Source organism: Lactuca sativa, chromosome 2, assembly GCF_002870075.4.
Source record: "Lactuca sativa cultivar Salinas chromosome 2, Lsat_Salinas_v11, whole genome shotgun sequence".
In the NCBI taxonomy this organism is placed as follows: domain Eukaryota; kingdom Viridiplantae; phylum Streptophyta; class Magnoliopsida; order Asterales; family Asteraceae; genus Lactuca; species Lactuca sativa.
In genome coordinates this window covers 37,817,905-37,831,514 of record NC_056624.2, presented here as the reverse complement: position 1 = coordinate 37,831,514, position 13,610 = coordinate 37,817,905, and the positions used below count along the sequence as shown (strand labels likewise).

General features: G+C 28.8%; 1 protein-coding gene across 1 annotated transcript; it reads right to left on the bottom strand.

The window, feature by feature from the left end:
- Positions 1–6,172: 6,172 nt before the first annotated feature.
- Positions 6,173–10,198, bottom strand: LOC128132291 (uncharacterized). The gene is made up of 4 exons (XM_052768805.1): positions 9,712–10,198; positions 9,247–9,345; positions 9,099–9,132; positions 6,173–6,488 (listed from the first exon to the last, which is right to left on the bottom strand). Exons 1-4 carry the CDS (start codon positions 10,196–10,198, stop codon positions 6,173–6,175), a joined length of 936 nt encoding a protein of 311 aa, XP_052624765.1.
- Between the last annotated feature and the right edge of the window lie 3,412 nt (positions 10,199–13,610).

The following is a 13,610-nucleotide window of genomic DNA, read 5'->3' as shown; positions in this document are numbered from 1 at the left end:
TTTGGTTCGAGTTAATTAGACTTATAATAGATTGATCAATTTAGTTTATTGATTCAAGTCAATATATGATTTGTCGTCATCTATTAGCTCCTATACCTTTTTATCCAATTTTCTACATAACCCTAGGTTTTGTTTAATACTCTAGTCCTACAATTTTGCAATTCATAAGATCATAAGATTCAAATTCAACTAAGGAAGATGGTCATACTAACTTAATGAAATTTAGCAATAAGTAGAGAAAATAGTTATCAAAAGTACGTGAGGTTCTTTAATAAGCAAAATCAACAAATAACCAATTAACTAAATCCAATCCATAAATTCAACCATAAATAAACCAAACAATCCTAGGCTAAACGAAAGCAATGAGATTTTAGCCCATGATTTTAGCAAACAAGAACATAAACTCAAAATTCAATGTGCTAGACATATTAAAATCTAAGTAAAAGTCAAAGTGTAGAATTTGGTTGCCTTAATGCTCCTACTTCCAAGGTTATAGACGAAATCCTTGTTTCCAAGCCTTAGAACAGGTGTTTTGCCTTCAAAGTCGATGATTGCTTCCAGAGAGTGTGTCCCCAATTCGGAGGAGAATGTTATATATTTATAGTTTTCCCGAAGTCAGGGCACCACGATGTGTTTAAGCCACCACGTAGTGGGTTTCGTGATTATCTCGTATTCCACAAGTCTTTGAAGTCAATCGGGAAACTTCAAAACACCACGTCGTGGTAGGGTCACCACGACGTGTTTAGTATATTTTCTTCATTTTAAAAATATCTAATCAAATTCCTTAGCTTCCAACTTCCTACTTCCTTTTGATCCAAACATGTCTTTTACCCATACAACATAATTCATAAGAAATTAACTACATTTTGTTCTAATAAGGGCATAAAAGTAATTAAAATATTAAGATATTATGTATAATTGTGTGTATACACTACTAGAAAACTAGTGCAATAGCTACAGCACAATCCGTAGCTATTCCGTAGCTATAAGTGGATAGCTACGGAATTGCTACGGAAAAATGTCTGTAGCATAATGGCCCGTGGGAAAATTATAGCTACGGATTAGCTACGGAATAGCTACGGAGTAGCTACGGAATTTTCCGTAGCTACCATAGCTACGGAATAGCTACGGAAATAAATAGCTACGGATTTCCTACTCAATAGCTACGGAATTGAATAGCTACAGAATAGCTACAAAAGTTGATAGCTACAAAATAGCTACAGAATAGCTACAGAAGTAGATAGCTACGGAATAGCTACGGAAGTAAATAGCTACGGATTTTTTGTAGGTAATCTGTAGCTAATTACTTTTTATTTTAAAAAAAACAATAAAAAATTATAAAGAAATCTAGTTTTTTTCAGTCCAAAATATTGAAAAAACCCCCATTACATTAAACTTAAAATAATATTGAAATTCAACTACAAAACAAATATCATTATAATAAAACTAATAAACCTAAAAAAGTATCAAATACAAATACATATTACTAATTAAAATTGTCTAATGATACACATAATAAGTGTCAACTACAAATGTTTAAATAAGTGCTTACAAAATAAAATTGAAATTTTTTGATGGATTACTTGGCAAAGGAAGTATCAAACTAACAACGTGCAAGCTTGCCTGAAAAATGTAAAAACAATTATCATTTACTAATTGAAAGAATGTGCAACTATTATTTAGTTACAATAAGTTAGTTATAAATTTCTTTTAGCATATAAAAGAAATCATATTATGCAAGCGATGTTAATAATACTGTGAGAATTATTTATCATGGTAACTAATATTCATACCATTCAAACTAATTTTAACACATGAATGCTAACAGATACAAAATATCATCTAACAAACAAACTATTTTTCCTAGTGTTCATAATAGTGAAAAATAGCATTTTATTAACAAACCATTTTTACTAATGTTAAATGATAAAAAAAACACCATTTCAATCCATCTAATCATCTATGCCTAATAAAGAAACATTCTGATTCATAAATATTTACTTTATAAAAACTAGAATTAATAAAGACTTGAATACACATAAAGAAATTAACGGACCTGGTAATGTGCTATTATCTAAACCAAGAGCCATTGTAGCTCCTCTTCTGTCCAAATTAAGGTTCCCCCAAAAGCAATACATGTGATCCCTTTTGACATTTTTCTCATTTAGGCATCCTACTTGCCTGAATGTGTTTTCTTTAAGTTCTAGAGTGAAATTTCATGAATCTTTCATGTCAACCTGTTTTTAAGAAGAACCAATGCTTAGGTTGTCAAACACCTTTGAAATTAGTCATCGTATACAAATTTTGACAATCTACTTTCAACAAAGTTTCTAAAAATAACAAGTTATAAAGTTCATGAAGATAATAGCAACATATTTGTGTTTTTACACAAATTTCAAGCTTCTAATCATGCTCATGATTACCATTAGATGCTATTTTACTATAAATCCAAGTTTGACCAAAACAGAAAAGTCAATGTTACTATCGTTCATCATCTTCAACCTCAAGAAACTAGAATCGATTCATGTATTGAGGTTTCTAATGTCCTCAAAAGCTTCCATCCATAAGCAATTTTAGGATTTATCAACCAATTTCAACATGAAATCAACAATTCCAAACGAAACCGACGTAAACTTAGGTTTATAGAAATTACCTTCACATCTTGTGTTCACAAGCTGAAAATCATAACGATTGGGTTGTTTCTTCGTGTTTTTCCAGCCTCCACAACACCGAAATCGCAGCCATCACCAACGACAGCCGGAGATGATGACGAACGGGCACGCCGAAGATGGGAGGTCAGAGGGTGTGCTGCGATGTGGAGTGAATGCGCCATTACATTCTTCAAATTTAAAAAAAAACTAGGTTTTACCTTTGTGGGAGAAGAAATCGAGCAAAGAGGGGTAATGACGGATGAGCTATGCTGTCGGAGAGGGAAGGAACGTCGGAAAATGGATGAATGCGCCGGAGAAGGGACGAGCAACGAGGGGGTTGCCGTTCACAGAAGACAGAAGCAAGGAGTCGATATGAAGGAAAGCGTAGGAGTCAATACATGGAGGTGGAGGCGGACAATAAAAAATAAGAAACCCTAAACAGAAGAAGCCCAAAAAAATGAAAAAAAGGGGGTGCAGGACTCGAACTCGGGTAAATTGCATACAAGACCAACGAAAACACCACTTGGCTTGGAATGCCACATCCATACTAATCTTGACCTGTAAACCTTTTAACCACTTCCATTACCGTTGTTACTATTATTATTATTATTATTATTATTATTATTATTATTATTATTATTATTATTATTCAGCTAATTATTATTATTATTATTATTATTATTATTATTATTATTATTATTATTATTATTATTCAGCTTATTATTATTATTATTATTATTATTATTATTATTATTATTATTATTATTATTATTATTATTATTTCAGTCTTAATTTTTTTTTTGGATAAATTTTCTTACATATTTTAAACACGAACAGTTAACTTTATAAAAAGTGTCAACTTTCTAAAAGTGTCAATTATTATTATTATTATTATTATTATTATTATTATTATTATAATTATTCAGCTAATTATTATTATTATTATTATTATTATTATTATTATTATTATTATTATTATTTAGCTTGTTGTTGTTATTATTATTATTATTATTATTATTATTATTATTATTATTATTTGAGTCTTAATTTTTTTTTTGATAAATTTTCTTACATATTTTAGACATGAACAGTTAACTTTGTAAAAAGTGTCAACTTTCTAAAAGTGTCAATTATTATTATTATTATTATTATTATTATTATTATTATTATTCAGCTAATTATTATTATTATTATTATTATTATTATTATTATTATTTATATTTAGCATATTATTATTATTATTATTATTATTATTATTATTATTATTATTATTATTATTATTATTATTTGAGTCTTAATTTTTTTTTGGATAAATTTTCTTACATATTTTAGACACGAACAGTTAACTTTCTAAAAAGTGTCAACTTTCTAAAAGTGTCAGTTATTATTATTATTATTATTATAATTATAATTATTCAGCTAATTATTATTATTATTATTATTATTATTATTATTATTATTATTATTATTATTCAGCTTATTATTATTATTATTATTATTATTATTATTATTATTATTATTATTATTATGATACCATAATTCAAGCAGGACCATAACGGGATATGAGTAAGTTATTTAAAAAAAATTTAATATCAAGTAAAATTTTAAAATATTTAAAAGAGTCAGGCGGGCTAGGCGAGTCAATGAGTAAAACGCCCTAAAATAACACTGTGGTTATAAAAGCAGGGCTAAAACACGACTTTGCCTGTTTCTTCAGACTCTTTTTTTTTGTTTTTACCATAACAGGATATGAATAAGTTATTTAAAAAATTTTAATATCAAGGAAAATTTTAAAATATTTAAAAGAGTCAGGCGGGCTAGGCGAGTCAATGAGTAAAATGCCCTAAAATAACATTGTGGTTATAAAAGCAGGGCTAAAACACGACTTTGCCTTTTTCTCCAGACTCTTTTTTTTTTTACTCATATCTGATTATGATTTGCTGATCATAATACTGCTTCCATGAGGATACTATGTGATATTAACGAATTAGCCTTGCATTAGGCTTACAAATAAAATGAAGTATAAGGAAGTAGACTAACCAGAAAGGTGAATCCAAGATTGTCTTATAGTAAAACTTTGATACTCCAAATTTATTTCAAACTATTTATTACAGAAGGATTTCTTGCAAGAGGAGATTACAAGAGAGAAATATAGAAATGGCTCCAGGCCTGTCTCAAACATAAGAGAGAGGCTACATAAATAGATCAGGAGGCCACAAAAAGAAACAAAACCTAAATTATTACATTTAGCATTGGCAAACAGCTTTAAGAAAAGTAGAAATGACTCTTTGTTTGATTCCCTTGCTTTAATAATATCTGACGAATATTATTCTTTGTCTTCAATAATTTTTGAAGAATATCATCCTCTTTTATTTTGGTCCATCCACTTGTCACCTTGAGTCTATTGTGGTGCTGTCCTTTTTGTCTTGGAAAGATTCTTTCTTTGAGTGATTGATTCCTCAATCATGTCAATCATGCAATCAACGGGGAGGTCTTCCTCTGGAATTTCTTCATCATCTGGTTGGGATTCTCCTGCTAAACACTGTGTTTGGCTGTGGTTATCAACTGACATATTATCTGAAATATCTTCACTTGAACCTTCATCTTTTGCATTTTCATGTTTTGTAAACCGTTTAAGGTTTTCTTTTAATTCAGAACAGTATAACCTGAATGACTTGATTATTTCTTCTTTAGTTAGATTGACCTTTTGAGAAGTTGAGGGGGCTACTTCTGTCGAGGAGGCTATTTCCGAGAATTTTTTCTGTTCTTGGTATTTCTTAATTTGCTGATTGATATGATCAATTGTTTCCTGTGCATTAAGAATTTTTGTTTCTGGATTTTTATGAAGCATTTTAGGCCAGAATTTAGTAAAGTATGACCTTTGTAGAGAAGGAAATTTGGAGGGAGTATAATCCACATGTGGGGACCATTTCCAAATCCAAGGAATAGAAAATTCCATGAAAAAATGCATGGAAGATATTGCTTCCAGCCCTTCTGATTTCAAAGGAATGGCCTGGTTTCGGTATCTAGGAGAGACGGGTAACCATTCCCCATATAATCTCCTAAATGGTTCCTGAGGGAGAATATCTATACTTGGGCCATATGAAATCCACCAATTACTGAACCAATTTGGTATATCTTTATTTTGGTTATAAACCTTTTCACATACTTTAAAGAACCAAGTATGTTTTCTTTGAGGGTTCTCATATAGGAAGGCTTTATGAAAGCTTTCAATATAATCCCAGTATGTAAATTTCATTGGTATCTTCGAAGGAGGGAGTATAAACTCTTTTTCTTTAAGGGTACTTAATCCCCATTCCTCAGGTGATATGATCTTTTTGATAATGGCTTTGCTAAAATTGTAAACACTGGTATTACCTCCGGATGTAAAATGAGAAAATTCAACTGATCCAGTTATTTTCAAAATATTCTCATAATATAATCTTTGTTTATAAGAATATCCAGCGTATGTTGCTGTATCCAAGTATCTTGTCATTAAAAACCATGGATCATCATTGTTTTCAAAATAAGGCATTATATCTATGTTCTAAGATAATAATATTATCTCTATGAGATGATTCCTTATATTCAAAATTATCGTTGATGGTTTCACCATCTGTGATCATTTGGGCGAAATTAGGAATATTTTCCTTTTTTGATTCTAAAAATGCTTTAAACTCCTCATATAATGGGCTTCCAGGAATTGGAAGAGACTGATCATCTGCTTGTGACGAATTTCCAGGTCTATAAGAACTGCTTGAAGCCGCAGGATTTCCTCGACCTCTACTATAACCACCCCTGTATGAAGGATGACCTCTTCCACGATTGGAATTCATCCTGCAAATTAGCATGTGGTTTCTGAGATTTTCTTATGAAGATATTTGAACATAATGTTATATCGTTTCATGTCAGTTCTTGTTATCGGTCTATCTTTATCTTTTTTACTTCGTTTGACAAACGATTCTAAGACCTTGATATGTTTACAATGAAGATTATTCTTTACTTGTAATCTTGAGTCACCCATAAGAAATTTACCTGAAAATGTCAATTTAAGAGTAATATAAGTTTGTTCTCAAGATTTTTGAGCTGAATTCGTAAACCAATTAATCTTAAATTAATTACTGTTCTCCTGAAATATGGTTCATTTGTTAAGTTGGTTAATTCAACTTCCGCTTCATTAATTAAATTTTTTGTATTAATGATATCATGAGATAACTATCTTAGTTGGCTATAACTCATTCAGAAATTCTTTAGTTAAAAAATCGGGAAGACTATTATCACTTCCTTTTTTATATTGAATTTCAAAATCAAAACATGCTAATGTAGCTTGCCATCTGGTAAACATTTGTTTAGAAACATCATGTTTGAAGTCTTTATTAAACATGAATTTAGCTGCCTGACAATCTGTTTTTATAATGAAATGTTGATTATATAAATTGTCTTGAAATTTAAGAATACATTTTACTAATGCTAAAATTTCTTTAGCAGTAGTAGAATAATTCTTTTGACTAGGAGTCCATTTTCTAGAATGAAACCTGACTAAAAATTCATGCTTATTGTTAGGGTGAATTTGTTTTAAAATTCCTCCAAACCCTATTTCAGAGGCATATGTTTCAACTATCTTTTCCCAATTAGGATTAGCCAAAGATAAGCATGGTAGATTTTTTACTTTGTCTTTTATTCTTTTAACCGCTTGGGTATGATTATTAGTCCAAGCACCAGGGTTCTTTTTCAACCTGTCATAAAGAATTGCACTATCGGTTGATAAATCTTTATAAAAAGGTGATATATAATTCAGGCTACCTAAAAATCTTTGTAGCTGAGTTTTATCTTTTATTTCATCTGGGAATTTTGCAGCAAAATCTATACTTCTTTGAATAGGGGTGAGTTGTCCCTTTTCAATATTATGACCTAAAAATCTTACCTTTGTTTGAAATAAAGACATTTTAGATCGTGATATTACCAGACCATTGTTTATTATTATTTTTTCAAAAGTATGCAGATGATCAAAATGTTCTTGAATATTTTTTGAGAATACTAAAATATCATCTATATAAACAATAATAAAATTGCTATAAGGATTAAATATATCATTCATTAATTTTGAAATTCTGAAGGGGCATTTTTTAGGCCGAATGGCATAACATTCCATTCGTATTGTCCAAAAGGAACATTAAAGGCAGTTTTATATCTATCCTTGGTATCAATTTGAATTTGCCAATACCCTGATTTTAAGTCAAACTTTGAGAATATTAAAGAGTCATGTAAACGATCTAATAAATCCTTCTTATTAGGAATAGGATACCTAATCCATTTTAAGACCTTATTTAGTGGCTTATAATTGATAACAAGTCTTGGTACTCCCCTTTCTTGTTCTGAATGTTTGTTCACATAAAACGCGGTACACGACCATGGAGATTTAGAAGGTTGTATTAAATTTTTATCTAATAAGGAAGTTATTTCTTTTTTACATATATTCAAATATTCAAAATTCATTTGACATGGTCTTGCCTTGGTAGGAATTTGTTTTTCATTGAAACCTTCCTCATAGGGAAGCATAACTATATGTTTTTTTCTTTCCCAAAAAGCATTAGGATGGTCATTACAAATATTTAAGGAAAATTGGTTTGTTAAAAGTTTAATTTTTTCCTGTAATTTAGGTTGTTCTAACTGTTCATCTATTTGAACCGTCCTAATTTCTTCTTTAAGAAAGTTTATTTGGTTTTTCTTTAAATCTAACTCATTGACCCAAATAGAGTAAGGGTCAGAGACAAATTTAATATAACAGGTTTATTCTTATAAGATCCTACAGTTTTATTTTTATCAATAGTTAGAGGTAATATCATTTCCAAAAAGGGATTTCCTAGAATCATTGTATTACTAGTCATATTTTTAATTATAGTGAAATTAATAGGTATGCAAACATTTTCTGTACAAATTTTTGTGTCTGTTAGTTTATATCTAATATCTAATTTGGAACCTGATACTTCTCTTAACGTATGTGTCGATTTTTGAAAATATTTCGTAGGTATTAATCCTTCTCTTATGCAATTTAGATCTGCTCCGCTGTCTATTAGGGCAACAAAATTCCTTTGATAATTGTAAGTAATAAATAGATTAATTGTAACATGCCATTTTCTAGATATTACTAGTTCCATTGATTGAAGAAAATTATTATCAGTATTATTGCTAGCACCAGCATCCTGGTTATTTTGTAGTTTTTCTAATTTATTAATTCTTTGATTGTTTATTAATTGATCATTTTTTATTTTGGATATATCCTGTTTTAAAGATTGAATTTCATCTTGTAAGTCCTGTACTGTAGGTATATTAGTAGAATTTTTATTTCTTCTTTCTCTTAACATATTATGTACATTTTTCATTGAATAAATCCCTTCTTCTTTTATATTATGTTCCTTGGTATTTAAATTGTCTAGTATTTTTTGCCTTATTTCTGGATCATTAACTTCTTTTAATAAGTCTGCAATATCATTACTAATTACATTTATGGTTAAATTTTCTTTAAATTGAGATTGGATTAGATATAATTGATGATCCATGTTACATGAACATTGTTCTAGATTATCACAATTACATTCAATTTCTTCAGAATCTGAATCATAATTAGAATCATAATCTGTCATGTTGATATCAGAATTATTGTCTGAGATTTCCTCGCCGTCTGACGAATTATCTATTAAATTTAGTAACTGAAGTTTTATGTCCTCACTTATATCCATATTATTAATTTGTTTCTTTATTTTTTTATTTCTGCATTTATTAGCATAATGACCGGTTTTCCCACATGAAAAGCAAGTAGGAGGTTTTTTATTTTCCTTTTTAATAAATTTCTTTTTTATGTGTTTATCTTTTCTATTAAAATCGTTATGTTTTCTTTTATAAAATCTTTTTTTCTGTTGAAATTCTTTTCTCTGTTTCTTCTTATTTTTACTGGTTTCTATTCCGAACTAATCACAAAATTCTCCTAATTGTCTTTTTTCATTAAGATGTTGGGTTTTTATTTGATGGTTGAGTTTTATTTCACTACATAGGGCCAAACCTTCCTGTATACAAGTTCCTATTAATTTTCCATATGTGTAATCTTCGTAAGGAATTGTATTATCTATTCTTAGTTGGTTTTTAACTCTTTCAGCAAAAAGATTTGGCAAACCATCTATGAATTTTGATTTCCAATAAACACTATTACAATCATTAAGCTCCATAACTCTACTTAGAAAAGTATCCTTATACCATCGAAAGGACGTAAGAGTTTTACAAAATAATCCATTTAATAAGGTACGAATGTTTTCAGAATTATCTGACCATCTTCCTGTAAAATGTTCTATTATGGTACAAGTAAGAGTGTATACCACATTGGGAGTAGTTATTCCATTTTCTGTTTTTACTGTATTAAGAATAGCTTGTTGAGTTTTTTCATCAACATAATTGTCCCACCAGCCTTTTAGTTGGCCAGTGAATCCGGCAATTAGCATGTTAGCTACTTGTTTATCACTATTTCCTGTATTTTTAGCAATTGTGCTATACATTAACATTCTATGAATCATATTATATATTTGTCTTTCAGTATATCCATCTAGATTCCATTCATAAACATTTTTACCACTGTAACTATTATTAATTTCATATTCTTGTTCCTTGTGTAGGACATCTTGGGGACTTGGTCTTGGATAATAATATAATCTTTGGACAGGCTTTCTAGCAAATTTACTGTCGTAATTATTAATTTTATTTATTTGGGCATCATCTATGTCTGACTCATCATTCGAGTCTTTATTTATGGTATTAATGTGTAGTTTTTTCATTTGTTCTTGTATAATATCTAGCATATAATCGTAGTTTTTTAATTTATAACCAGTAATATTTGGTGGTGGTTGAATAGTAGCGTTTATTTGTTTTTCTTTCTCTTTTTTTTGTATTATTATCTCTTTCTGACTATTTATTTTTTCTAATTTTTTATGTAAATCCATTAATTGTTCTCCTATTATTATAGAATATAAATTATGGAAATTTAATTGTTGGATCATACTATTAATATGATTTATATCTACAGTAAGAGTCTTTTCTTCAAAAAGTTTTTGATAAGCTGAAAATTTTATGGTAACATTGTTATTTGTAATTGTAAAAGGGATTTGAGGTGGAAATATGCTTGTTATTATCTTATCTCCTGATAGAGTATAATCTATTTCTATGTTGTGAATATCATGTAGAAAAGTATAAGTAAACCAAGGAATAAAATGTATAATCTGATTTATAGAGGATAAATGTTCATAAAATTTATTTTGTATCTCTTGTAACTCCTCTTTAGAATAATTTTTAAATAACCAATCTTTAAAAAATGTCCATTTAGTTGAATAAAATTCTTGTGAAATAATTTTTCTTGCCTGAGAACCAGGGCTAAAATCTATTTTTTCGTCTAAATCCATTAAACTGTAAAATTCATTTCAGAAGGAGTAGATGCCTCCGCCTCATACACAATATCATCATGTATATTTAGTTTATTTATTTTTCTGATATCAACAGAAGCACGAGTAGAGGGGACTTCTACCTTCTAGTGGTGATATGTATGAATGTGAAGATCTTGCCGATCTTGTTCGTTTTATTAGGTCGTGTTCATATTCTATTTCCTTGTTAAATTCTATAGTAACAGCCCCATCAGAAGTTTGTATAATACTTTCTATATTATTATTTATTAAAGGCGTGGGTGGTATATTATCTTCTAAAATCCAATGTTGGGGAAATTTTATTTCATCCCATGGAATACTATGTGATATTACCCCGATTTATTATGAGTATATTCAATAGATTTAAAAACAGTAATAAACAATTGATTAAAAACCAGTTAATAGAAGAATATGAAATACCAAAAAATTTAGACCTTCTTAATAAATGGACTATTCCTAGTATCCACCCTAAATTCATTTATGAATTAGGAACTTTTGAAGAATTAGGTTTTATCCAAACTGTTAAAACTACAGAAGAGAATTTAACTATGAATGAAGATGACATGACAGTTCAATTAATAACTCCACAAGATATTAATAGATATAAACATATTTATAATTACTTGCATATTGGTTTAGTGCAAATTGCTTTTAAACCATTAACATTACAAGGATTACCTGAAAGTTTTTTAGCAGTTCTTAGGGATGCTAGAAATAAAAATTGGAAACAATCTTTAATGGGTATAATAGAATCTAGTTTGTCTCATGGACCGGTATATTTTAATGTTTACCCAAATTTACAACTTTCTTTGTCTGATAGGAATATTTTTCAAGCTTTAACATTAAATGTCAAAACTCATGGTTATAATTATTTACCAGGATCGGAAGTAATATGTATATGTTATCGTATATATTTTAAACCATTAAAAACGATGAATCCTAAATGTAAGAAAGTTAATAAACCTATAAATGAAACAATTTTAATAGAAAGTAAATTTTGATATGTCAAAAGTTACAACTAGAAAAGCCATAAAATGGGATGAAATAAAATTTCCCCAACACTGGATTTTAGAAGATAATATACCACCCACGCCTTTAATAAATAATAATATAGAAAGTATTATACAAACTTCTGATGGGGCTGTTACTATAGAATTTAACAAGGAAATAGAATATGAACATGACCTAATAAAACGAACAAGATCGGCAAGATCTTCACATTCATACATATCACCACTAGATTATAAGGTAGAAGTCCCCTCTACTCGTGCTTCTGTTGATATCAGAAAAATAAATAATCTAAATATACATGATGATATTGTGTATGAGGCGGAGGCATCTACTCCTTCTGAAATGAATTTTACAGTTTAATGGATTTAGACGAAAAAATAGATTTTAGCCCTGGTTCTCAGGCAAGAAAAATTATTTCACAAGAATTTTATTCAACTAAATGGACATTTTTTAAAGATTGGTTATTTAAAAATTATTCTAAAGAGGAGTTACAAGAGATACAAAATAAATTTTATGAACATTTATCCTCTATAAATCAGATTATACATTTTATTCCTTGGTTTACTTATACTTTTCTACATGATATTCACAACATAGAAATAGATTATACTCTATCAGGAGATAAGATAATAACAAGCATATTTCCACCTCAAATCCCTTTTACAATTACAAATAACAATGTTACCATAAAATTTTCAGCTTATCAAAAACTTTTTGAAGAAAAGACTCTTACTGTAGATATAAATCATATTAATAGTATCATCCAACAATTAAATTTCCATAATTTATATTCTATAATAATAGGAGAACAATTAATGGATTTACATAAAAAATTAGAAAAAATAAATAGTCAGAAAGAGATAATAATACAAAAAAAAGAGAAAGAAAAACAAATAAACGCTACTATTCAACCACCACCAAATATTACTGGTTATAAATTAAAAAACTACGATTATATGCTAGATATTATACAAGAACAAATGAAAAAACTACACATTAATACCATAAATAAAGACTCGAATGATGAGTCAGACATAGATGATGCCCAAATAGATAAAATTAATAATTACGACAGTAAATTTGCTAGAAAGCCTGTCCAAAGATTATATTATTATCCAAGACCAAGTCCCCAAGATGTCCTACACGAGGAACAAGAATATGAAATTAATAATAGTTACAGTGGTAAAACTGTTTATGAATGGAATCTAGATGGATATACTAAAAGACAAATATATAATATGATTCATAGAATGTTAATGTATAGCACAATTGCTAAAAATACAGGAAATAGTGATAAACAAGTAGCTAACATGATAATTACCGGATTCACTGGCCAACTAAAAGGCTGGTGGGACAATTATGTTGATGAAAAAACTCAACAAGCTATTCTTAATACAGTAAAAACAGAAAATGGAATAACTACTCCCAATGTGGTATACACTCTTACTTGTACCATAATAGAACATTTTACAGGAAGATGGTCAGA

Coding starts and splice junctions, on each gene's coding strand:
- LOC128132291 (XM_052768805.1), bottom strand. CDS start 10,198: ATGTATAGCACAATTGCTAAAAATACAGGAAATAGTGATAAACAAGTA. Junction 9,133..9,246: donor AGATTCTGAAGAAATTGAAT/GTAATTGTGATA, acceptor ATGATATTGCAG/ACTTATTAAAAGAAGTTAAT. Junction 6,489..9,098: donor GTTAATGATCCAGAAATAAG/GCAAAAAATACT, acceptor GCTAATTTGCAG/GATGAATTCCAATCGTGGAA.